The sequence below is a fragment of the Phalacrocorax carbo genome, chromosome 18 (genome assembly GCF_963921805.1).
Source record: "Phalacrocorax carbo chromosome 18, bPhaCar2.1, whole genome shotgun sequence".
Classification (NCBI taxonomy): domain Eukaryota; kingdom Metazoa; phylum Chordata; class Aves; order Suliformes; family Phalacrocoracidae; genus Phalacrocorax; species Phalacrocorax carbo.
Genome location: NC_087530.1, coordinates 12366423 through 12393757, shown reverse-complemented (window position 1 = coordinate 12393757; position 27335 = coordinate 12366423). Strand labels below are relative to the sequence as shown.

Genomic DNA, 27335 nt, shown 5'->3' with positions numbered 1-27335 from the left:
ATAGACATGGCACTGCACCAAATAAGTTAGAACTTGGAGTGAAGAGATAAATAAAAATTGAATTTTCCCCATAAAGACTCAAAACCCAAATAACTTGGCAAGCAGCTAAGAAGGCAGAGCTCCAAACTACCAAAAAACCATGGTAAGAAGAGCAGTACCAAAGCAAGGGCTTTAGCAACCCTTCGGCAACCCCCAGGTTTGCCCTGTATCCTCCCCACACCTCTGTGCCCCAAAATACACGTTGCTTCAGTGAGGTCTGGGTCCACCCCTAAGCCACGGCTGCGGGGCTGGTTCGGACGTGTCACATGTGAGCGTCTGCCTATATTTTACCTGGATACCCCTACGATGGAAAGATGACAGTTACTCCAAAAGAAACAGAAATAACAGAAATAACCAAGAAGTTGCCCAAAGTTCCCAGCTCTGGGCAACGTGGCTCGTAGGGATGCCCTGGGGCACTGGCTGCTCTCTCGTCCTCTGAATTTCTGACTGTTTTCAAAGAGATTCCCCCATTTTGTTCCTAGGTTTGTCGGAGGCCTCGTCTCCCGCGTGCTTTGCTGTCAGAGCGTTAAGCGTCTCGTGGAGGCGAGTCTCCGGCACGAGGGATGTTGTGGCAGGACCAAACACGCATGTGAGGCTGCTGGAGCACCCAGGCTGATGCCCACGGGACTTCTCCCCAAATTAGCGCTCAACAAATGTACTCTCAGGGACGGGGAGGTAAGCGTGGGCCTGTGCAGGCATTACACCCTGCACATCAGTTATCCAGCGAGCACCCACGTCATCTTCCGACCAGATCTGCAGGTTCACCTGAAACGAGGGGGTCTATGGCTCCTGGATACCTTGTCATTACCAGTTAAATTGTCCACAGTTGTCTTAAGGGAGATTGATATTTTCAGGCATATCACGCCTATTCCAATAACACCATGACCAGGATGAACTTCCAATGCACCCTTCTCCACCCCTGCATGTTACTTTTACTTTTAAGTGTAAACTAGCACCATCTTGGGATTGTGGAGTATTTTTGCTCACAAGAGTCTCCTCTCCTATTTCAGATGCACCTGCACCAAGGAGGTGAAAGCCTCTTCACTACTTTCTCATGGCATGGTCTCTGTCTTAGGAAAAACAGATATTTCCAGGAATGCTAACAGTTCACTTCCAAGAACATTATGACTAAGGAGTAACCACTCGGTGATTCATCCCAATCTCCACCAACTGCAGTGATGAGACTCCCACTAAGAATAAAAGCACCCCAGAGCTATTCACTCATAGGGAAATGTCTCCTGTACCAGTGTCTGCAGACAGGCAGAGGAATGCTGCCGTCAGAGCCCCATCAATTTAAATGTTAATTACATCCCACCACTGAATCCTCCAGTGCAAAATTTACAAGAGGATCAGATGTCACAAAACTATTTCATTTCAGAAGCAATAAATTGCTCTGCTGTAGCACAATTTCTAGGGCCCCAGAATTCATTCACCATGCCCAGCTACCATTCCTTAACTGTGTCTCCCACGAAAGACAAATATGCTTTTAAAACGTATAACTGTGTGGGTTTAGCTGAATTCAAACACGAAGGAAATGAAGCAACAAGACAGAGAGGGTCCTTCTTTATAAGGTATGTCTGGCTTGCTCCAGCCTTTGGCTCGGTTTCCAGTTTTAGCTACAGCTTTCTAATAGAGGGAGCTTTGAACTCCACCGCACGGAACGCTTCAGATCTCAGAAGGGAAGTAACCACATGCAGCTACCACAGTCTTAAAAACTCCATGCACCACACACCTTCCCTATAATTTTAACATTAAAGATTTAGCCTTTTGGGAGGTCTGTGAGTCTAAGTTCACCGAAGGAAAAGCATTCATTACTTGTTCCTCCAGTTCTTCATTCACACAGTCGGATTCACCTTCTGGACTAACAGCCAGTGCAATATCTGTGTCAGACAGAAGGGAAAAAAAGGAGGAAAAAAACCCCAAAACTTGGTAAGTTCCTCAATTGTAATCACCTGATTATGAACATCCGTTCATTTTCAGTAGCCAGAATCCTCATTTAACATGAATGGTTCCTTATTTCTCCATTTCTCAACCAGCTGTGACTGTTCTGACACATTTCTTCTTCCAGCCCTGTAATGCCCTTCCATGGCAGTCACCCGCTCCCACTTGCCGCAGGAGAGATCTTTAGGCCACGGCTGGGTTTCCCCTGCAGTCTCTCTACAGCAGATGAAGTACCCCGCAGCTGGAATCATTACCGAAACAGAGGTGTACATGCCACCTAACGCGCTGCCGCAATGTGGTCCAGACAGCCATTCCAACTTCAGAACCAGTTTATGTCTTGGTTCACGGGCCGGATAAAAAAGTCAGGTCAACCCAAAACAATTCCCCCTGGCCCAGTTCTCTCCCTGTATCAAAAGCAGCAGGAAAAGCTTCATTTCAATTCAAATGAGACAGTTGTTTCACTCAGCAAGAATAGTTTGCTTCACTTTAAAGGGGGAGGTCAGTATGGAGAAGCTTATTTTCTGGTGGTTCTTCACCATCTTTCAGACAGACCTGATTTAATAGAAACATCTAATTCAATTATTTACTTTTCATATAGGGTAGCAAGGTACAGGCCAGCAGTTGCTGAATTGTAGTCTCTGGTTTTGATCTACTGTATTAACGTGACAGCATGCAATACTATACCACAGGGTTAGCTACTAATCGTATTTTCTCTAACATCCTTGCAAAAGTTTATCACAAAGCATTCAATGCTGATTTCATGTTTCTCATTTGATTCTTCTAGAGGAAAGCTGGAATTCTTCAGATGCCACCAGCTGAGCCCACCCCTTCCTGGGATCACAATGTTAAGCCATACCTTGGTGTATACTGCTGATTATAATCAGTGTATTAATAATATATCATTATTGAAATGTCAAAAGTTAGAGATCTAACAGAAATATGGCTGGAGAATGAGTTGCACAGGCAGAACACTGAGAAAAAGGAACTGCCAAGCTGGAGAGGAAAAAGGGAGATGAAGAATGGTGCGTAGAGTAAAAGTGTATTGAAATCAAAACAAGTTTTTCTAGAAAAAGAACCCATTCTTTCTCAATGGCAGTAAAAGTCATTCTTTAACCAAGAGAAAAAGAGAGCCCTTCCATTCTGAGAAGTTTGAGTTATGAAAACATAATAGGAAACCTCACAATTTTTCTAATACATGCTCTATTTCTCAGTGAGTCAGAAGTTCACATTCTTCTAAAGCAATCTCCCAACTGAAAACAATCCCCACACTTCAAGCAAAAGAATAATAAAGCACACATATGCTTCTTATAAAACAATCCTTACAAATAACCATGGGTTTTGTTTTCATAATGGCTAAAATTCATCATTTCCCCCCAAAAAAACACAGATCAAACAAAATGCACTCTCATTACAAGGAAAGGCTTGCTTGTCCATGCAGAACAGCCAATAACATTTTCCTCTTATTTTCTTGGTGCTTTTTGTCAATGAAGAGAGAGGAGGGTTGCTTACAGACACCGCCATGTCAGGCAGGCAGGCTCGGCACCCCCCACCCCTGGTACTCCAGACAGGGGCCTTGCCCTCCCCACCCCACATCAGCCCAGAGGGGCACTCACGTTCCTCCCCCACCTAGTGCCTGCAGACACCTGAACGGCAACACCTAGGCACTGCGCGTGCCACGTGAGCAGAAGATGCCCTTCGGATCTGGTGCCAATTAAAGAAATAACACCAAAACCTAACCAAGAGGTTACCCAGCTTTGGGAACATCCTCACGCAGTGCCCAAGATGACCCACTCTCAGGGAGCAGAAACATCCCTTCCCCTCACGCAGTGGCAAGGGAGAGCACCGCACACCGTCAGCCTGAGCACGCACGTGGGTCACCACCTCGAACAAAGAGAAGTCATTTTCGGATACTTTCAATACACCCTGGCTTGACAAGGGGAAGTGCACCTATTTTTACATAAGTGGCGGTTCTAAAAATAATACTAAGAAGTTGCTTTCTAGGCAGGTAATGAAATCAAAATTAATAGAAGCCTGAAAATATAATGATCGTTAGCCTTTTGCAAGCAATTGGCAACACTTTCAATGGTTTCCTCATCTGGCAGATGGGCTATACCCTCAGTATCAAGGGTTGTTAAGCACCAAGATGACAACACAACCCCTGGCACCAGAGGACTCGGTGTTGCAGACTGATGGGAGCCCGGGCACGCACTGGAGGGGAGGGTGGCAGTGTGCTCCCTCGGTCCCTTCTGGGTTTTTATACCCTTTCCTTACATCTTTGCTGCCAGGCACAGCCAGAGAGGCGACCGAAGACACTGAGCTCGGTGGAACCCTGTCCTGCCAAAACCATGACTTATGTTCTTGTGTTCAAACCTATTTAAGGAAAACCCACAATTTCACCATAAAATATTTAATTTCCTCCAAAAAATCAGCCAAGCTATTTTTACCTACTTTAGCCAACAGCTCCATGCATTTTTTCAGTGATAAAGAGAAATGGGGTTTGCTCCCATAAAACACCCGGTGCTGAGGAGGGAAGGGTAAGGAGCAAGTCACCCGCTCTGACAACACTCGCTGCCACGGAATGAGCCATTTCTCACATCCCACTGCTGAGCGGTGGGGCTGCCCCCCCACACCTCTGCGAGCCCAGGACCAGCAGGGTCTGTCCGAGCTAGGCACAAGTCACTGTCCCTACACTAAGGTAATGGCTTTTTCACGGCAATGGAAATTCCGGAGTTTAAAAAGAACATTTAAAACAGCGCTCCAGAAAACTAACAATCTCTTCTTTCAATCTTCTCAGTCCTGTCAACGTGAAGAAAACTAATATTGTCCAGGATAAAAGGGGGAACTTCTCAGAGACGTCTGCACTTTCTGGCTACTTAGTACCAAGACTGTCAGGAACAGCAGCAGCAGAAGGTCTAGTGGACTGAACTGTGGTTTGGGAAAGAAGCATCAGATGCAGAATACTATCATAAAGCTAAAAAGATATATTTCTTTTCCCCTCCAGACATCTCTGGAAATCCCCAAGTTCTAAACCTAAGAACCTTTAACTGTCTCTCCTAAGTAGTTTTCCATTAAAAAAACCCCACTGCGAATACTAAAAAGCCATAGTACATGTTTTGAAGCCACCCAGCTTTCTTTTTAGAACAGCAACAACAGTTTGATTCTTGTTTAAATGCTATTCCCACATTTTCTTCTGCCAGTTCCTCACTTCTGTGTACTTAAGAAGCATCAGCAGAGGCTGAACGGGGGCCAGAACCTCTCCCATTCTGAGGCCGATGTGTACGGTCACGTTGCTGAGCGCTGCCGGCGCGGACCAGGCAACCAGACCCTTTAGAGAATCAGAAGTGCTGCAGTGTCACCCCTATCAGCAAGGTGAAAGGCACCAAGGGCATCCTGCTCCTCCTCGCTCCTAAGGTTTTCTATTTCTGTTATCTCTGCAGTTCCATAACTGGTACTGCTGATTCAGGTATTTAATATCAGATGCAGAGTTCTTCATCTGTGGCTGGAAAACCCAATGGGCCAAAGAAATCTGTTGGTTCCACCTGCAAAAAACAACTTGAGCCTGAAGAATACATCAGGTTTTCTGCTAGCATTTCAGAAGCATATTAAAATAACCCTTTCAGTAAAGTCAAAATTCACTTTTTTTGTCCTCTTTTTACTAGCTGAGACCATTCCAATCACTAAAGATAGGTAATTGGGTTCAAGTAAACTTTGTTCCGTAAGTATCCAATTGAGGATTAAATTGTTTTTAAAAACGGAAGTTGAAATAGAAACTTTTACATGTTGAGACCTGATGTTAGAGAAGTATTTAGACTGTGTTTAAACACACGTTAAAATGGACAGCTAAAAGCATTTGGTCCATTTTCAGCAGCCCAACAAACAAGCTCAGACCTTCACTGAAGAAGTCCATGTATTTTAACCTATCCCAAGTGATGCCAGCTTATTTCAGCCAAAGCTTTAAACCTAGTATCCCCTTGGAGGAACAGCTCCTTGGATGAAATTCTCACCCAACGAAGCTGACACAAGATTTCCACACGCACCAGCTAAGGAAGCTTTTCACTGGGCTTGGATCCACATCCTAACGTTTAAATCCAGTTTTTAATTAAGGCTTAATTTCTGCTTAAATTAAGTTAGGGTGCATATGAGCTTTCTATCAGGTTGTAAACAGGAGATAAAAAAGACCCTCCCAACTTTGTGTCCCGTAGAAGTGAGGATGGAAACATTTTTCTGTCATGTGTTGTGCGGAGTCCAGCTTATTTAGTGAAGCAAACGAGGTGCAACTGAGCTTCCTCATGGGCGTGCAGGGCTGCAGCTCACCTGGGGTGGGGAATCGGTGCTGGCAACTCTTGTACCACACGGCCAGAAAGCACTGGCAAGTTCCGCTTAAGAGAGGACAATCATGCCAGAGCTACCTGCAGGGAAAGCAGGAGCACACACCATAAATAGAGACCTCCTTCTGATGTTCTTTCCATGTAGTCTGGGACATCGGCCTTTATAAAAACACCTTTTGTAGCTCTTAATACACTGAACAGCTTTCTACTGGTAGGAAACGAGGGGGGGAGGGAAACAAGACTGCAGCACCTCCAGGTGTCCTGGCACTCTCTCCTTCTGGAGTTGGGTTATCTAACAGCTCTAGTTCTTTCCTTAGCGCACCGGCTGACTGGCAAAAGCCAGAGCTGTCAGCTGAGTAAAAACTGCACTTAATAGTGGGTATTAGAGACACAATCAGCATCCTGCAATTGCAACTGAGACTAACTTTTCCAGCAAGGAAAAAGCCCACAGCTGTTATTGCCCAATGCTTGACAAAGGCCGAATCGAAGAAGAGAGGTCCAACTATCGGAACAAGGCTAAGAAATGTAAGAACACATGACATTTTGCCACTTATTTCTTTTATTAAGTATTTCCTTTGAAATTCACAGCTGTCCAGTATCTGTGTAAGAGTTTGTCTTCATATGCTCTACCCAACACATGTTAAAACTTGTACAAATCTTTGCCGTTATTTAAAAAACAAAACAAAACAAAAAGCTTAAGTCTGACGCAGATATTAGTGTCATCTGCCCCAGTGCATGCATATTTTTAGCCTTAACAGATCTGCTGAGGGGAAAGATACAGAAAACTGAAATGAATGCCTCTTCAGATTTTATCTCTGACAATTTTTTGAAAATGTAGCTATGTAGGAATTACGTACGAAGGCTTCTTTTTCAAGTTTACTTCCTCATCTCCAGTCTGAGCACCGGGGGAGGACAGAAGGAAGACACGGTAACCAGCCCACCAGCCGTATTTCACCTCTCACTCTCAGATGCCGAATGACGGTGCCCTGCATCACGCAGCACTGTGTTCTGGAAGTCACCGTCTGCCTTCTTGAAATCTGTTGTTGGGAAATTCACTTTTCCCTCTGCTGCTCTTTCCTTGGCCATTCCTCCAAGGCACAGGTAACAGCGAATGACCAGCAATCACCCCTCCAGGCCGGCAGTTCCCAGTCACAGATGGCTTATTTTCTCTCCCTCATGCTGTGTTTCCAAGAGGTGATGTCTCCACCATTATTACCAGCTCTCTGCATTCTTCCTTTTCCCCTCCCTCCTCCTTCTCTGCCTGCATGGGGGGACAGGCTATGAGCAACAGCCGCCAGAAAGGGCAGGTGTGGGCATCTGTGACCCACGCTCTTGTTGGTCAGTATATTCAACCAAACTGATGTGCCTTAAATGCTGATTTGAGAAGATATCATGGCTTTCTTCTAATCAAAAATACGGCTTGTAAAGTAGCTTTTGCAGCTTCCCTTCAGGTTACGTATAACGTAATTAAAAGACTCAATAAACAAAATGAAGAGGACCCATTTGTCCAGGCTGAACCAAGCTCTCCTCAGGCAGAGTGGAATTGCTACTTTGCTTATGTTGAAAAAAATAATGGTAAAATTCCTAGACTAAAAAATTCCTCCTTCTTCCTATAGCTAACTACATCTCAGAGTGTTACATTAAAACTCTGTCTCCAGTACTGATAGTCAATATTGCCAGAGAAAGCAAGAATCTCCAAATAACGTGTTCTTCACACACCTCTCTGCTCCTGTTGCTGCTTTTGAAAATCCCATCCTGAGGTGCCAGGACAGTTCCAGTTACTCCGAAATGTGGCCCAAATACTGAATCTGCTCCCTCCATGCACAAAGCTCTCCAGGTCACCTTTAAGCAATTGCAAAATAGCCAAACGCTTTTCCAGAAACCGCCTGACTCTGACCACTCTTCTCTAGGACACGTTACACATACTACGCACAGGCTCAGGCGAAAACTTGCCCCAGTACTTCACACTGCACTACTGCTGCCTGAACAGCAGGCCTTGGATTTTATCAGTGTTTCTAGTACTAGATACAAGGCCAAATAAAAGATATCACTGCTACTTAAGAATCAAGTAGCAATGGCTATTTGCTTGCAAAATTTATAGGTGCACCCTCTTAGATAAAATAAAATTTAAAAAAAAATCTTTGAGAGGTCCGACACATGGCTTGCAAAGTTATAGCTCTTGGGAGGTTAAGTAGAAAAGAAAGGATACCTGTCAGCTCCCCACCAACATGTTTGAAGAGATTTGTTGGTTTCTATGGCAATGGGGAGGGTAACATAGCTGCCTGGTTACAATTATGACTGACGCACATCTCAAACAATCGTTCTCTTCCTGTTCATATGACATAAGAAAAACAGGATGTTGAGAGGTGTTTATCTGAGTGAACAAGATAAGCAAGCTCACTGACATTTCTGAAAGTGTAAGATTTAACTAACAAGATGTTATAGATTTTCTGTGGGAAAAAAAATCCAACGCTGCACTACTGAATGTGATTAAATTATGCATGGAAAGATCCCTTCCCTCGGAACCCGCAGGAAACAGTTGAGGAGCTGTTATATGAGCCATGAATACCAATGGAAAGTCTTTTAGTGTGAGATACTGAGTTACGCTGCTGAATCAAAATTGAGAAAAACAGCTTAGTGTGCAACATCCTGCCACCTCCCAAAACTGTATTCAGTTCAGGGACCGCTGATGGGGCGAGCTGCAGAGAATCAGGGTGCTGTGATGGTCCTACTGCTAGACAGGGAAGCCAGGCTGGATTATAAAGCACTTTGTGGCATGAGCACCATTTCACAGGCGTTTCTCAGGCCTTTCACTCAACCTGAGTAATCATCGCAGGTTCAAAGCTCATGTTCAAAGAGCACAACAACATCATCCCAGGGGTGGTTCTGGAACAGGGGAAAGGTCTTCACACCCATGCCCTTGTCACCTGTATGCCTGGGCAATACTCTCAGCTAGAAACATCCAGCTACAGGGCAAGGTAACGATACTGTAACTGGGAACTGGTCGAACAGACCGCAGGTGACCCAGTGTCAACTTGCATTTGCTTTCATACATCACTCCTTTTCATTTGGGAATTTATACTATATTTCTTAAAAATAAAAGAAAAAGAAATACAGTTTGGAAAGGTAATTGCCAGGGGCTGCCTAGCTTGTGGTAGCAGGAAGAATGGAAGCTGGAGCGGATAGGTGAGCAGCTGGAAGTGGGACATCCCTCTGCATTTTAGGAGATATTTGGAGTACATGGACCACTCAGAGCCTAATGGTTTACATGGAATCAAAGAAAAATAATGAAGAAGGATAGCATGTTTCAGTCCGACTTTCCTGCGGGGTCATTCCTGTTTAGGAACTACCAAGGACTGGAGTTAAGATCTCCTCAGACTTCAGCCTCACAGGAAAACTTGGGATGTCCAAGAATTAGCTCATAACTGTCAAACAGAGAAGTTCATCAATCTTTCATATACTTACTTGTTCAAAGCTTCACCTATTTAAAATGCACATATAATTTAAAATATAATACTCATTACGGTCTTTCGCATATCATCATATCCCATGGGAGAATCAGACCATATGCCACAGTGCTCCGATCACTCAAAAATACCGTCGTGTCACTGCACACTCCTAGACACAGGGCCTGACACTAAAGACCCGATATTAACAATACTTTGTTTTATGGTACATCAGCCACCACAGACCTATTATAGCATGTAGTTCGAAGAAAAATGATGTGATAGACAATGTAAAAACTCTTAAGATAGAAAATTAGTACAATCAAATACTGAAGTGAAGGATAAGCACAGAATCCCAGGCTGGCGGGGGCTGGAAGGGCCCTCTGGAGCTCACCCCGTCCCACCCCTGCGTGAGCAGGCACCCCCAGAGCAGGGGCACAGGGCCGCGTCCAGGCGGGGGGTGAATGTCTCCAGGGAAGGGACCCCACAGCCTCTCTGGGCAGCCTGTGCCCCTGCTCTGGCACCCGCACAGGGAAGGGGTTTGTCCTCATGTTCAGGTGGAACTTCCCGTGTTCCAGCTTGTGCCCGTGGCCCCTTGGCCTGGCGTTGGGCACCTCTGAAAAGAGCCCGGCCCATCCCCCTGACACCCGCCCTTTAGATATGGACAAGCACTGATGAGATCCCCCCTCAGCCTTCTCTTCTCCAGGCTGGACAGACCCAGGTCTCTCAGCCTTTCCTCCCAAGGGAGATGCTCCAGCCCCTGATCCCCTTGGCAGCTCTGCGCTGGCCTTGCTCCAGCAGTTCCCTGTCCTCCTTGAACTGGGGGGCCCAGAACTGGACGCAGCACCCCAGATGTGGCCTCACTGGGGCAGAGCAGAGGGGGAGGAGAACCTCCCTCGCCCTGCTGGCCACACTCCTTTCCATGCACCCCAGGGCACCGCTGGCCCCCTTGGCCCCAAGGGCCCGGTGCTGGCTCAGGGTCACCTCGCTGCCCCCCAGCACCCCCAGGACCCTCTCAGCAGAGCCGCTCTCCAGCAGGGCCCCCCCAGCCTGTGCTGGTGCGGGGGGCTGTTCCTCCCCAGGGGCAGGGCCTGGCACTGGCTCTTGCTGAATTCCCTGAGGTTCCCCTGGGCCCAGCTCTCCAGCCTGTCCAGCTCTCGCAGCACAGCCTTCTGGTGCACCAGCCGCTCCTCCCAGCCCGGTATCGTCAGCGAACTTGCTGAGGGTGCGCTCTGTGCCATCGTACAGGTCACTGATGAATATATGCTGGTGATATATGACATGATGAATATATATAAATATGCGGACTCAGTAATAGTTTAAGTGAGTGAGTCATGGGGAGCAGAAGGAGGTAGACTGAGACAGCTCTCCAAGGAGAGCACCACACAGTTGCTAGGGATTAAAAGATTGAAGTGCCTGCACACTGTCACAACAGCTCCATCCTGAAAAGGGATCCCGCAGTGTGAGACGTGGTTGAATGTAATATTTACCTTTGACAATTCTTTGTGCTATCTAGAGCATCCCCCATCCAGGAGCTGCAACAGACTTTACAAGCCATAACAGCTTGCAGCTAGTTCAGAAGAAGCTGGCTTTGGACCTCTGGGAGCACTGAAGCAAACCCATTGGGAAATCTGTACTGCCTTCCCTGGCATAGCAAAAATATCACTAAGTTTGACGCAGAGCTACCTGAACAACCTAACACTCTCTGCCTGTGTTTGTGAGCTGCAGTTACCTTTCCAAGTGGTCACACTCCTTCACCACCACTTTCTTTATTTCAAAGAGATCTGAAATATTTCAAGGACATTTGAAATAAACATCTTTGGAACCTCCCTATCAGACTTGCGGGCAGCCAAGGACGCGTCGATCTCCCAGTGAAATCCTTTTACAGTCCTTACTGTGACCACTGCAAGGTTTTCTTGCGAGTCAACGATGCCACCAAGAAACACCCCAAAGCAGCAGTGCTGAAAGAAGCACTACCACGAAGAGCTGCCAACCGTGTGTATTACTTCGAAGACAACAGCCCTCCATGTTTGTATTTTTCCTTTCCTACATTATGCAGGTGTTGGTTTCCTTAAAAAGCTGCACCTCAGGCTACACGTTACAGTTTATAAGGCACAAAGATGCTGCACTTCTTCCACACCTGGGTTCTGGGAAGTGAAGCAGTTTACCCAAAGCCTCCCAGCAGAACCCCCAAGGAAACGAGAACAGGTGCCCGATTCTGACCTCCCTCATTTTCACACCAGTACGGACCCATCTGTTTTAACAATTAGTTCTAACTTATCCTAGCCTTGTACCAGCAGCTCTGGAAACCCAGTGTGCACCCCTCCTGGGTTGCAGGGACCATGGGAACTCTCGGTGTCCCCCACAAGCTGTACCTGCAGCCGCCACTCATCTGTGCAGTCTCCTCTCACTCACACCCGGATTCCAGCTGCACCAGTGCCATCTTCTCAGGCCTACCAAAAAACCCACACCACGGTCAGCATTTCAGTTACAAATCAGTTCTCCGAGAGCAGGCCTGATTTCCAAAGTCCTTTAGGAAACAATGATGGCTTTTGCTACCTGTGTTATCCATATCAAAAGGCACAGGGTAGAACAGATCTGTGTAAGAAACGGGCTTTCTACTTACTTTTATGTAAATTTTGTTTTCCCATTTGGTGCACATATTTAAGTCAGTATCGAAGAAACAAAATGGAAACCCAATCATTGTCTCCGGCTTGGCTGGCTTACAGATCAACTCCCAGCCTTTAATTCTAGGAAGTGAGTGACCACGAAGTCTCATGACAGCCAAAGGCCCCCCTCTTTCCATCTGACTTGCTGTTTATCTTGGAAGTAGCCAGGTTAATGCTGTCCCATTCAGCCTGCGAGGAAACGCGGGGCAGATTGAAAGAGGGAAAGACAGACAGAGACAAAGACGGACAGAGAGACACTGCAGAAGACTGAAACAAAGACCGGCGGTGGGATGAAAGAGCATGGAATGAAGGCAGGACCCAGCCAAGCCAAACAAAGTTTTCCTTGAGTGATTACATCTGCTGGAGAGTCCCCAGCTTGCACTCTCCTTGCTGAGAAATTCTTTTAATTGTGTATAGGACATTTGAAAAATCCCAAGAAAAGCTCCTCTGTAATCATGAAAGTTCTGACCTGCATGAACTTTTGTTATGCTGAATTACTGATAGCTTACTACATACTTCTCGAAGTAAAAACTGAAAATTGCTTTACAGAAGATTTTTCTGAGGTAGAGCCCTGGGGAGGGAAAACCAACAATAAATCTTAATTTCTTTTGCTCCAAGAAAAAACAAACCATTTAGAAAAATTCTCCTTCCCAATGTCTGTGTAGCTAAGTACAAAGAGCACCCAGAAGAAAATGAAAAGAGATACCTCCTCAAATTAGGCAAAGTTAAATAAGGTTAAAGGAATGATCTGTAGAGCCAAAGCCTACAGATCTGTGAAATGGCCTCCCTCCCTGGAAGGAGCAGGGACGGTGGCTCTTCCACAGCCACTGAAGACACTCACTGCTTAGCTGATGGTGGAGAGTGGGCCGTCGGGCAAGACTGTATATCCAGCACCTATGCCAAGACAGTGCCACAGGCATTTTCTTGTATATATGAAAAACAATACTTGTAAGCCAGAAAGACAGATTAATACTGAGCAATTTTCAAATTGGCTAAAAGAACCGTGATTCTGCCTTGATCAGACACGCTCCCGGGGTTACTGAATGCCACTGCCCGCCTGTTTCACATCACGGGTCCAACTCTCTCGTCTGCGGCAAACCTCCTGGCAAACCTCCCTCATCTTCAAGCCTCTTTTCCCAGCATTAATTTGTACTCTACCACTCACTACGATAACCAGAAATGCCATAGTTGACAGACTGCAAGTACCTTATTTCTCTCCTCCACAACCCCAACATCTGCCTGCATATATCCAGTAACTAGATATTTGTATTTACCAAATGTGAGGGTCAGTCAATGGAACGTGCTGCAAAGGCAAGGCTCAATGTGAAATGACAAAAAAAAAAAACCACAAAAGGTGTGTCGAGCTGGCCCTCACCTCACCGCCATCGCACGCTCCACCGTGTCACAGGTGTGTGGTGCCCAGGAAGGTGAAAGCATGACTGAGAGGGAGACACCTAACATGTCTGCACCCAAAGAACAGCCACCCAAAGGGGTGCTTTGGCATATTTCTTTCTTTCATATGTCTTTCAAGTAGTTTGAATTAATATCTGGCTGTATTTCACCACTTTGCTGGTGCAAAAGCAAAGTGACCTGTTCTCGTTACACCTCTATTGCGTATTGCATGTGAGTGCAATTACACCAGCCAAGCCGAACCCTCCCCACCCAGCAGCTCGACCCACTGAAATGCAGAGAGCGCCTTCCCTGCCCCAGCTTGCGCAGGCTCTGGTCCTCAGCAGGCTCTTCACAAGCCAGTCTGACCCAAGCTGTTGACAATAACTCAGCCAAAATACGGATCAGTTCTTGCTGGGCCAGTGAACTCAGCCAACGCAGTGAAGGGTCCAAGGCAGCAGCGGTGGAGCAAAAAGGATGACTCATCTACCCAGGACTGGGTACGAAGGCGTGAGGGAGAAGGGCAGGGAGCAAGACCTTTCCCTTGCAGCTGCAATTAATCTGCTACACCAGTCAGCGCATCCATTTGCTCCATTCTGCCAAAACAGACAACTTTCCTTATAAAGTACAGAGGTACACACTATTAATTATATAATAGGTAGCAATGCATATTCTTCAATGAACTGCAGGGCAGCTAGGTACAATGTTGAGTTTTATACACTCTACGATGCAGAAGAGAAGGCTTCAACTTAAGGTAAAACTCATACATCATGCACAAGACAGGATCTCTTAGTCTGCTGCAGCACAATATGGCCAGGCTGAGATGCTGCAGCACCATCAGCAGGAGTTGCAAGTGCTGCTGAAAGGATGCAAATTCACAGGTGGATGTCAGCATCATCCAGATTTATTTTTTAAAAATCATGTTCTATGATTCTATGATTCTGTGATATAGAATCGTAGTAACTTTAAAGCAATATCTATCCTTAAGAATAGGCGGCCTTTCCAGGCAGAACCTCCTCTTCTGCTCAGCTTTTCAGGAGGCACAACCATCTCCCCATAGCCAGGATCGTGCCATTTAGAAACACCAGCTTAGTATCCATGGAATGACACTTCGACAATGAGGGACAATGAGGCTGAGGGAAACCTCAGTGGATAGAAACACTAGAAGCTGCCAAGGGAACTGGCAGCAGCCAGCCTACGAGGGTGCTGACCAAAGGCTATGTGGCACCTATGGGATGGGGAGCCTGACCTGAACCAGCGAGCAAGGGGACCGATGGCTCTAGCCCCTACCACATGGTCCGGGGAATAAACAGCCTGATTGACAAGGAGCACGATTTGAGAACATCCACTGCAATAATATCAATCTTCAAAACTGTGAAGGGTTCCCTAAAAACCTGTGGTTCGTTGGGGAGGAGGCTGGGGTTTTGTTTTATGCTTATTTGCCTCTTGTTTTTGTCTTAGTGGATAACATTCATTTCCAGTAACTGTCAACCAAAGTGGAAAAGGAGTGTTTAACAATAAAGTGCAAGAATCCATTATGAGTAATGGCAACCCATGTGCTTTTATGAAACAATAACACACCAACATAAAATAAATCAGTGCCTTTTAATTTAACAATGTAAATTACCCTCCCACCTGCTGTGAATCTCTGTAAGGAGAAAAAGCTGGCTGCATATTTACCAAGCTGTCTATCCCAGTCTCATTCTGAACTGGCCTAATGCCCTGGGGTTATACTGTAGGACTCTGTCATCTCTTGCACTCGTATGACCTAAGAAAGGGAATGTGGCCTTTTTCCCACAAGCCCAGAGTGAGAACATCATAAAAGCTGAACTTTAGCCCCCTTTTTGGGCAGGCAGCACAATAGCAAGGAGGATGCTGTTACTCCCTGGAGGCTCTGCTGCTGAAAAACACCACCAAGCTCAAGTAAAAGGTCAGTAGTTAGGATTGCATCTCTTGTTTTCTTCAGTTTTCCTCCTCCGTCAAAGGCAGTTAAACATTCTTTGCACACCCCCCTCCCTCCTTCTGAGAAATGCAGGAAGGAAGTGTTTGCAAAATAGTTTAATTTAAAAGAACGCACAATCACACACATAGCAAACGCTGCTTTAGTCGCAGAGCAGGACATTTCTATTGCCTCGCAGTTCCCACTAAAACACAAATGAATCCCTGCAGTGGCAGAGTCGTTCCTCCCTCCCTGCGTTTTTACTCCCAAACCCTTTTGTTGAGGGGCAGACACCTTGGGTGAGAAGATCGGCAGCTACGTGCTGCAGGCAACCCCCTCTGCTCCTACAGAGCGCATACCACCCTGCAGGTCCTTGTCGAGCTGGAGAAGAGGACACCTCTCTAGCAAACACAGGCTGTGGAGCCAGGGCAAGGAGGATGCGGAAAACCCTGTAAGCTCTCAAGGTGCTGCATGGTATCAGGCACCCAGAGGCAGTAATGCGGTCCCAGGTTGTAGGACACAGTGCTTGTTTGATTTCACAGTATGTTTTTCCCCAAATGTTTCTTACCTGGACCTTGCTAGAGTTTGTGAAGGTTGTTTGGGACTGTGGGATTTAACTTGACCCTTGTCTTCACCAGATTTATGTGAAAGAACCAGAGTGGGAGGAAACAGCTCTTATACTCCATCCCTTCTTGCAAAGAGGAATGTAGAGACCAGCAGGCAATTCATGGAAAATGTCTTTATCAATCAGTTTATGTTGTATGACCACAGGTCCACTCTAAATATAATTCTTCTCAGTCACACAGTGTTTTCATATCCCTGGGCAAACAGCACTTACTATCACAAGCCCATTTCTTTGACTTTTCAGAGACTTTGGCAGTCCTGAGGACTTGTCTTCCCATGAACCATGATAGCCACTAGCACATGTCAGAAGGGGCTCACAAGTCCCTGCCTGCTTTCACTTCTTTGAGAATTACCAGTCCTCCTAGCCACAGTTTCTTGAAATAAACACCTCCGCTGCTCGCAGCGTCTCCCAGCGCAGCAGCACTTTTGCTCGGTGGTTTCAGCAAATCTGATCATGTTACTGCTGTCCCACGTTCCTTGCATTGCTCGGCTAGCATGTGGTGGATTGATTTCAAGTTGGCACTCTTGTACTTAAAAGGGACACTGCCAACAAATCACAGTCCTGTCTCTTTTTTTTTTTAACCCATTGCTGTCACAATGCATTATTAGATTAACAAAATAAATAAGACATCAGTGCATGGAGGAACTGAGAGAATTGCACCCACTGCCTGTTAGAGTGATGTCTTCTTCCTCCAGACAGGATGGCCAGGACAAGCAACGACACAATAAATTATTTTCTAGAAGGAAATTAAGAAATTTTGCATGCTGTTAATGTGAGCACTTTCCCATGTACAGTCAAGCAGCTTCACAAAGGGGAAGATTAATACTTTCACAAAACAGGGAAATGAGACTGCCAAATGCCACAAACTGTCTGGGGACTTCGGGTCTACGGCAGGACCTGAAACTAGGTTGCTGAGTGTTGCTTTTTTGGCTTTTAAAGTTGACGACTTCTATTGACAGCATCTACTTTCAGCCCTGACCAGTGGGGAAACCCAACTTTTCCTAGTTCTAGGCCATTGCCCAGTTGGGTAAGTTTTTTGGTTTTGTTATTGTCTTCACAAACATACAGCTATCACTGCTTTTTATTATCCTTCCCACCCACTGTAACTTTCACCTTCTTTTCTTTTTCAATTGGTGTTGTTCATGTGCTTTTCTGGTAGATTTAAAAACAATTGTTAGCATTTCGGAAACACCTTCAGATTTTAAATGAGGACTCCATAACACTGCATTCTGTAAAGACCTTAAATAAGAGACAACTTCTGTCCCACAGTGTACTGTAAAGGCATTTAAGGAGCTTACTCCCTACCCCACGCCTGCTGCAAGCACAAAGGACAATAAAAATGTGAAACACGGGAGAAGGAATGAAATAACCCCAGAAAGGCACATCTGGCTGGGCAGACGAGGTCCTTGTGCAGGTAGCCAGCATGGAGCTGGGGATTTTCTTGTTTATCAAGACTGTTAAGAGTTACACACTGTTTTTTTTACATTATAAAAAAGTATACAAAATATAAACCGCACGGAAAGATGTGTTACAAATAAAACCACCATGTCGGCCAGTATGCATACGGGGTCAGAGTGACCAGATTTCAGTAGCACGCAATTTGCTTCCGTAAAGTCTTCACCAATTACTTCCACAACTCTAGCCTACAAACCTTATCATTAAAACAACACACTCTCTCTTTAATTCTAGAGCTTAGACTTATATTCAAGTTTCATCCCAATTTCGCCAAAACGTAGCCTTAAGTGAATACTATTTTTGACTCTGAGTACACTGGGCACACTGCAAAGAAAGTCACGCTGCAGAAATTACTGACAGTAGCCTTTTTCAGAGGGAAAAGTCAGAGGAAAGGCTGAAGGAATCCTGTAGTGTCAGTTAACTCAGGAAAAACACAACCCCAACAAAGTATTATTTTCTTACACTATAAGCAACTGCTGAAATTTCAGGGTGAGTTTTGAATTTACCATTAAGTTGGGCTCTAACTTGAATTTTAATCCAAACCCTCCAATGACCCAAATAGAGAAGTCTTGGAGGTGTTTTAATTCCACGCTAACTGAACAAGCTGATGTGCTTAGCTGACTCGGAGATGGGGGCTCAAACACATGGCAGCATCAGTCTGCAACAAGGACAAGGAGGGTAGGTGTAATTGCTGTGGTGGTTGACAGTCTTTCCATCCCCCTCCTTCCATTCCCAAGTACAAACCCGTCCTCTTGCTGTTGGACACAACCTACTAGGAGGCAGCTTTGGAGTATCTCAGGCCAAAGAACAACAGAATGGCTTCCAAAATACCTGCCGTAAAACACAGAGTGAGAACGTGGTAACACAGACAGGGCTCTATCTGTGTGGATGCTCACACCCAGAAAGACTAACCTAGGTGCTCAGTCTTACACAAAAAACATTCAAGCTAGATGTATAAGGAAAATTAAGCCTCAAATACTGAAAAGTTGCTTCTCTGTCAAGTTAGACTCTGTCATATCCAGTTGTGCAATAAGATTATACAGTGATCTTGAGAGGTGTTTCAGTGATTGCTCATCATCTCCTAACAGCCAGCCTTTCCAGGCTTTTGCTACCAGGATCAAAATGAAATTCCCAGCTCAAATTTGGTGAGAATACTAAAGCCACACTGAAAAAAACCAAAACCAAACAGCTGTTTTAAGGAATGGTTAAAAAAAACATTAAAGACCAGACAGGCCTGAAATAGTATCTAAATACTGTAAAGCAGCTTTTAAACAAAACCAGTAACACAAGTAAAACGTTGCAGTTCAGTTCTGAGCCTTTTCTTGGAGAGAGGCACAGAATCACATTCAGCAAAGGTGATTCATTTAAAGGTGAGGCCTCCACCTTATTTATTTCCTCCTTCTTTAAGGCATCACAGATAGTGTTTGCCTCATCACTGCCCTTCCCTGAAGACCTGACAGAAACCTCTGCCTCCACCATGCCAGACAAAAGTCACTTCCTTCCCCTGTGGCCAGACACGTCACCCTGGGGTGCTCTGGACCAGCGAGCATACCCCGTCATTTCCTTGGCTTAGGGCTCCACAGTCTGCCAGTGCAGTAGCTTCGTTACTAAACATCAGCACTTTTCCTTCTTTTTCCCCTTTCTTCCTTTGTTAAGCTGCTTCTAAAGAGAAATTTTGAATATTGAAGTTATAATTATTGATTTATAGGTATCATATTTTGAATTTTGATTTTTTATTTCTAATTATCATATCTTTATATTTAATATTTATAATTATTGATTATAAAGGGAATGGAAGAAAATCCTCAGTAGCCTGTTGTCAGACAAAGCCTACGGATCAAACTGCCTTGTGCACGACTCCCGGCGGTTTGCGCTCACGCTGCCTCCAAAGTGTTTATGTGAAACGTGTGTTTTTCCCGTTGCGCTGCCGTGATTGTTTGGCTGGGCTGCGTGATGGATGGTGGAGAAGGTTGTGTCTGGAAATGTACTCCCCAGTCTACAGGAAGCTGAGGGGGCCTTTGCCAGCACTTCCTTCCTGCATACAAGCAGAGGACAGAATGGGAAAAACCTTGGCTCTCTCTTACCCTGAGAAAAGTGCTACCCTTCCAGCTGGATTACAGTAAAAATAATTTAATCTTTCACAAGATTATAATATCCTTCCTCTCTAAGTATAGCTGCAGTGGTAGCAAGGCTTCGGTAATGAAATGAACTGACAATGTAGAACTTACTAGGTGGCTACAGAGTGGTGGTGCTGGAAGCTGAACAAATGGAAGTCCAGGTTTGAAGACGCTTGTCTTCAGTCAAGATATAAATCATCAGTGGCTCAGACCTGTTTAACACAGAATCCTGACTCCAGGAGTAACCAGTACTATGCACTTCAACAGAAGGTGTAAAATCCACACAAGCAGTATATTGGAAATGTGTCCCTCTCGACAGCTTCATTCTGCCTGTTTTAGAGAATGGATCTAAACTCAAAGCATGACATCTACTGCCCAGCAAAAATAATGCTGCTATGAGCACTCTATGAATGTTCTGACCACGCAATCCACACTTTTCTCATGAGCACCCAGGATGGTTTGTGTTACGGAGGCTTTCCTTGAATGTCTTTTTCCAAAGACCCAGCTTCTAGATCCTTTTGTGGATGATTCATGACTCCGCATGACATCCTGATGTGTAATTTTCGTCCGTTCACAGTAAAAGAAACACATGCAGAGTATTAAAGAATAGATATTCCACGTTACCACAGGAATTTTCCAAAAATTTTCCATTCTTGAACTCCCAGCTTCAAACCCATGGACAACAGCAAGGTCTTTAGTGTAGGCAGGTGTTCAAACTCATCGACCTGCTTTGCCTACAGCCACGTGGGCTGCGACAGCAAGAGCATGGCACAAGGGTGGCGGCCATGAGGACCACCTTCCCTGGTAACCTGGCAAGGGGATACCCTAGCATTCCCCTCAGGCAGGTATTGTGTGGATGAGTTTGCCCGAGCAAGTCTGAAAAAGGGAGGAAGAAACTCTTGGGACTTTTGACAACAAAAGAAAAAATCCCCAAACCTGTGAGCAGACAGGTCTTGTAACAGCCTCTGTTTCTGAAAAAGGAATCAGACAAAAAGACCTCACCAATTAACAAAGAGTAGGGAACAACGGAAACTGTCAAAAAACAGCCCTCACGTCAGGACTAAGAAGCCCCTTTACACATCCAAAAAAGCACACAGCTGAGCAAGAGCCTGGGAGGCTGCAGGAGCTGCTTCTGGCTTACGCGCCGCCCAGGCCCTTCTCCTCTGCAGAAGCTGCCAGCAGCACTAGATGATACTGAATTCCAACAACCAAAGATGGAGATGGAAGAGGAGAGGAAATTTATGGCAGGACTGAGCCAGAATAACGAACAAATTCCTGTCTGTTCAACCTCTCCAGTGAGGACCCTAACACTGAAACTTTGTGGGACATACATGAAAATGGTACGTGTGTGCATCTCCCGTGGGCCTTACTTTATAGGACACAGCAATTACAAAAGCAGTTAATGAGAAAAACTAAACTATGGATAAAATCTATTGAGTTGTGTTAACGCACAACAATAACAATCACGTGTTCTTCTGAACTGTTGAGAAGTTATAAAAACAGTTGTTATAAAAACTTGCAACCTGGAATACAGTTCTAAGAACGCTGATATCTAGACATGGACCAGAAAACCTCGAAGATCTGCTAACCTTCATGGCATGCAATTTAGCACTGAATTCATAGGTTTTGCTCTATTTGTGACTCAGCATTCTCCGCCAATAGCAAAATAAATGGAAAGCAAATCATGCTGAATGAACGGAAGACAAACAAACACTTCGACAAGCAGAAAACTCACCAGTAGGCTGATCACTTGAGCCACTGTCCTCATTCATCGTCCCAAAGGCAGCACCGAATCAGGATGCTGAACTTTGTTGTCCACAGCCTAGAGTTGGTAGCCCAAGCTCTTACTCTGAAAAGAAAAAAATGGAGTGTCACTATCAAACTGTAAGAACTTCACCCTGTGTGACAAAGGAAATATCTTGTGTGTGGTCTGTTGCCGTTGTATCTAAGCAAGATAGCGGAGAAAGTGTGTGCACATGCAGCTCAGGGTAGAAGTCATATTACATTGCCTGAAGATCAGAGAACTAAATGGTGAATCGGTGAATGCAGTCAACCAAGAAACACTGAAAAGTGGCATCTAAAATCTTATGCAAGTTAAAACAACATGTAGTTAAAACAACATCTGGATTCCTGGAATAGGTCAAGATTAGCTTTCAATTTCATTTGCACAAACAGGAGTCTCTAACGCTGTTTACATGATTAACCAAACAAAAAAACAGACCTATCTATCTTCCAAACCGTACAAACATTCCACGTGAAATGTTTTTGCCATAGCTAAACAGCTCCTCCTCTTTGCTTGCTTGCCTTTCCACTCATCACATCTCGACTGTGGTAGACTTGGGAACAGAACCCATGTCTCCCAAATCCCAGTCCAGTGCCTTAACCACCACATCCTTCCTGCTGAATCACACTGCAGAACTGTTTATCAGGAAGGAAATTCCCCCTCGAGAGTACTCACTCTGAGTGTGCTGGTGGAACACAAATGCTTAGAAAAATACAAATGGACTAGCAATAAAACAAGTGATTTAAGTCACTGTACGACAGGCTGAAGGTATACACCAGTATATTGGGTTTGTTAGCAGCAGTATAAGTAAGGCACCATCAGGCAGGATGTTACACAGAACATGCAGGTCATCTGGATGTCCTCAGAGTCATAGCCTCCTGCTCTTCTAAAGATGATACGTAACTTTGGAAACGTCTATCCCGTGCTTAGCATTAGCTGGATGTCACTCAGGGGGGGATTCAAGACGTTTATATTCTTATCAGGCACCATAAAGGTCACCTTTGGTAGCATCTAACACCACACTGCTAAGTGCAAGCAGCTGTAGTACGTGGTCTAGTGGGTCAGAATTAACTTCAACATGTTGTACTAGCGAAGGACTGAGGCTTTCTTTAAGGTCTTTAGCAAAAAAAGAAAAGAAAAAAAAAAAAAAAAAAAAGGGAGGGCAGTGGGGAACATACCAAAAGTGGAACAAATACATTTTAGCCTAAACACAGTTCACCCCATTAGTCGCCTAGAAACAAAAAGGGTTGTAATTCATCTGTGATCTGTCAGAGGACACAAACCTACTGAAACAGCAAGTTCATGGTCCAGGGCTCTGAAGAATGTGGCTCTGCTCGGCAGTTGGGGAAAGGAGAAGAATTTCTCCACTTGCAAGCAGTGGCTTTCCAGGTTGCATCCTGCCAGACCCCACCACAGTGACTGACACAAACAAGGGCTTGGGCAGATTCCCAGAACTCTGAACTTCTTTTACACTCCCTTTCAAATGTCATTGTATAGAAATTCCAGCAGGACAGACTCTTGAGGGGCAGGGAACCAAACCCTCAATCACAACGTCCTGGTGTGATGTTCATAGATCTACAGCACATCACACAAGGCGAGCTGCCGCCAGCGAGCCACCTCGAGTGCTCAAGGGAGATGTGCTCAGTCTCCAGTGCACGGCACTGCTATGGGGCCATGGGACAGCTAAGGGCCAGGTCCATCCCACAGACACCGGCAGGGCCCCATGGGCTCTGCTGGACACACCAGCCCCACGGGAAGGCAGTCTTCTCCCCAGATGAGCCTGGTCTGAGGGCAGCCATCCCAGCACGCACCCACGGGAGCACCTGTAAGCCTCTGTTCCCTACGACATCCTCTTCTGTTTGACCATTAAGCTTCAAGACTGATCCCCACTCATCCCCAATCATGCCAGAAGCACCTCCCAACGCAAATGCAGGGAGTATCAGTGCAGCTCTGGAGACACAAAGCCCCTCCAAGGGCACTTTGTGAAGGATCCATCTACCACATGCAGAGACCTGCATCTCACCGAACCATCTAGGCTCCCTGTCTGAGCAGTGGAGGTACAGAGGCATCTCTAGGGAGCTCACCCAAACAGGGATGACTTGAAGAAGACATCAATGGAGTAACCTGTTTCTCTCCCATGGCCGTCTAGACAGTCTCGACGGCAACCTCAGATGAAGGCATTTACGTCCAACCAGCTGAATCCCACCCTCCATCATTACCTTACCCCAGAGCTGAACATACTGGCTGTCCCACAGCACATCAGGAAACACATCAGGAAGTGTCAGGCAAAGCACCAGTATCAAACAAAATCAAATGTCACTGCTTTGAAGTTTGGTATTTTGAATCTATCACCTATTTATTCTTTCTGTGTTACTTTAATTGCCTACAATTTTTGTCTTTATCTTAATATATCTACATGGATACAAGAGTCAGACAGAGGCAGACTCTTCTCAGTGGTGCCCAGTGACAGGAGAAAAGGCAGTGGGCATGAACTGAAATATAGGAAATCATTGGGAAAAAAAGGACTTCTTTCTTCTTTGTTTTTTTACTGTATGGGTGATCAAGCACTGGAACAGGCTGCCCAGAGTGGTTGTAGAGCCTCCATCCTGAGTGGACACAGTCCTGAGCAGCCTGCTGTAACTGACCCTGCTCTGAGCACGGGGTTGGAGGGGGCAACCTCCAGAGGTCCCCTCCCACCTCAGCTATTCTGCAATTCTGTAGTACACTTGAAGACTGTATATTAAAAGACTCCTTACATTTGGGATGTATGCAGTTGAAGACGGCCAATCCTTATTACCTAGGGGTAATGCCTGAGATTTTCAGAGAAACTGTCGTGCTATCCCCAGCCTGTTCCCTGTTCTTCACCCCTCCTGGAATCGCTGTTCGCTGCAGAGATCTGCCTCTGTTTTGTTCTGCAACACTTTGTAGTTTTTTTCACATCACTGGTATCAGAACATCCAAAAATTTACTGAAGTTAGTTTCCTGCCAAGATACACTTTGAGGCACTTCTTCCATTCTTTTCAACGGTAAAGAACAGTCACAATTTCTCCTCAAGGCTTCTTTCAACCTTGACATTATCTATAAACCCTCAAGCCTTGCTTTTATACATCATATGAGAGTAATTTAAGAATTAATATTAAATGTAATTCAATTGTTTTTCACTAAAAAGGCTATTCTCTCTCATTCCTTGCCTGCTATTTTTGTAGTCAGGATCAAGCTTGTGTTTTCCCCCTATGAGGTCACCCCACTTAGGTCTAAATCAAGTGTGTCCAGAGGGAGAACGTAACTCCACATCTTTAATCCTGCAGGATGTTGTGATCGGTTTACAGTGGTGAATAACAGCACACTAGAAGGCAATTGCTGTTTCGGATGTCTTCTGCTTGGTCCAAGGCATTCCCCATACAGAAACCCAGCATGGAACAGCTAAACAAAAAGGCTTTTGCAAAGCACTGCCAATCTGCTTCTGCAAGGACTTCTGATTTTTCTTCAGAGCAGGTGTGGGCACTGTTAAGCTCTTGATCTGGGGACTAATGCCATACAGGAGTGGTTTGCTTCATACTTAATCAAAATGAGCTAACGTCATTCTGAATAATGCACATAGTCTGAAGCAAAAAGGATGAATGCCTAGTAAAGGTCTGACACCACCTCTGCCTGCAGTTCATAACTGCCCCAAAGGTGAAGTAACATTCAGGTAGATGGGGAGGCTTTTTCACCTGCCTGCGTAAACAGAGCTCACGGTCCTGCTTCCTCAGTGACAGCTGAGGCCACAGCCACCCCCAGACAGGGAACTGGAGGCCACCGGTTTCCTTTTGAGCGATTTCGGCGCAAGCAAGGCCACCATGGGGCTGGGGCGGACAAGAGACTCCCGAACCCTCAGCTTCGAGCCCTGCTGAGAAAAGCAGTAAATCTCTCTCCTGATAGTTTGTTAACCCTCTGCGGGGTCAACTCCTGTGCTGTTGTCTGAAGCTCTGTCATAGCTGGAGCTTTCCTTAAAGCCCAGAGGCTGGGTGAAGAAACGGCATAAAAAAAATCTTATCTCTCCCCAGAAAATGTCACCAGAACAAAAAAGCAGGTTTCTATTCCGCTTGGTTATGGAAAAAGATTTGAAAATGTGAAGTGAGAGTAACATAGAGCTTTAGAAACAAGAAGACAAATACTAGGAAGCAATGTTTATTTGTAGTCTTCTCCATACTGAGAATTTTAGGCGTATCTCACATTTTTGCAACCTGCCTTTTATTGCTTTATTGTTACAGAACATACAGGCACACACAGCAAAAGATATCTAGCATTACAGATCCCTCTGCAGCAAAAATGTCAGTTAGGAGTGTGGGCGAAGGAGCTGTAGTCCTGGAAGTCCTAACGGAGCATTATCTGGAGACCATGGGGGCCTTTTCATTGACTTTTACAGACTTTGGATCCTGGACTTAAACCCAATTAGGCAGCCCTGTGGTCAGATTTGGCTTTTAGGCTTCCATCAGCCACAAGCCCAACACTTCATTCTTCACAATGCACCAGCGACGCCACACCAGCCAAAATCTCTGCTCCGCTCTAGAATTACGGCACCTCAGACTTCAGTATGTCACGAATTACCTACGCACCAAGCCTATTTACAAGCAATCTCAGTAGCCTATGTTATTTCAAAGTGGAAAGAAGTGATCGAAAGACCTGTGGCCTCTTCATACCACAGGCTGAAATGCAAATAGCAGTTCCACCTATTTTTACAGTCTTTCCTTTATCACATAAATCTTTACCCAGAAATAGAAACTTCACTTCTCTGTGATAAGGATATAGAAAAAAACCCACTGATGCTAGCATTAAAAAAAAAAAAAAAGACAAGACAAAAAAAGGCAGCAGAAGCTCTCAGCCAGTGCCTGCCAACAAGACTGCACCTGTGCAGCGGCACAGGCAACCTCAGCTCCTCACCACCATCCCGAGGTGGGCAGGGCTCCGCTGGACCCCTCAGGCCAGCTGAGGAGCTCGCCTGGACAGGTCTGCACAGCACCAGCAGGACCATCGGCACAGCAGAAGCCAGCAGTCGAGTGGGTTACTGGGAACAGGCCAGGACAAGACCCTGCAGCTAAAAGCCACCTTCTGAATCAATTAAGTTTATTTGGGTTCATCCTAAGAAGGACATCATTCTTTCTCTGCTTTGGTGTAATGGAATTTTTATTAAATGATCATAGATTTTTGATCATTTATGGGACTAATTTAATCTTTTCCATACCATTATTATCATAATAAGATTCACTGGAACTGCTAAAGGCTCAAACCGGAACAAATACAGCAGAAACCAGTAGAGCTACACAGTTCCAGCATAAACCCTCTGCCTCATTAGTTCTGACATTAAAACTAGAAAGCAGCTGACAAAATATCAGCAGATGTCTATCAATGGCTGTGGACAAGGCTATCCCCCTCAGCATGGTGAAACCCGCCAGCTTGACTAGAATGTACTTTTAATGGAAGATCCTGTCCAAGTTTCTAACATCAATAAGCAAATTGTTGTGACACCAAGGGCATAAATAAAACCTGAACCCATGCAGAAAGCCCTGTACACCAGAGAACGTGTCTTCCTGCACGCATGCTGAATGTCCAGCACATCATCAG

General features: G+C 45.4%; 1 protein-coding gene across 19 annotated transcripts in view; it reads right to left on the bottom strand.

Moving 5' to 3' along the window:
- Nucleotides 1-27335, bottom strand: part of EXD3 (exonuclease 3'-5' domain containing 3) — a 300891-nt gene that overhangs the window by 207972 nt on the left and 65584 nt on the right. For 18 of the 19 annotated variants that reach the window (XM_064468665.1, XM_064468669.1, XM_064468675.1 and 15 more), the window contains one exon: nucleotides 21684-21797. In XM_064468665.1, coding sequence (XP_064324735.1) covers nucleotides 21684-21720 — 37 coding nt within the window. In that variant the 5' untranslated portion in view covers nucleotides 21721-21797. Of the gene's footprint in view, nucleotides 1-21683; nucleotides 21798-22169; nucleotides 22267-27335 lie in introns of those variants that run through there. The other variant, XM_064468670.1, reaches the window with a different exon arrangement.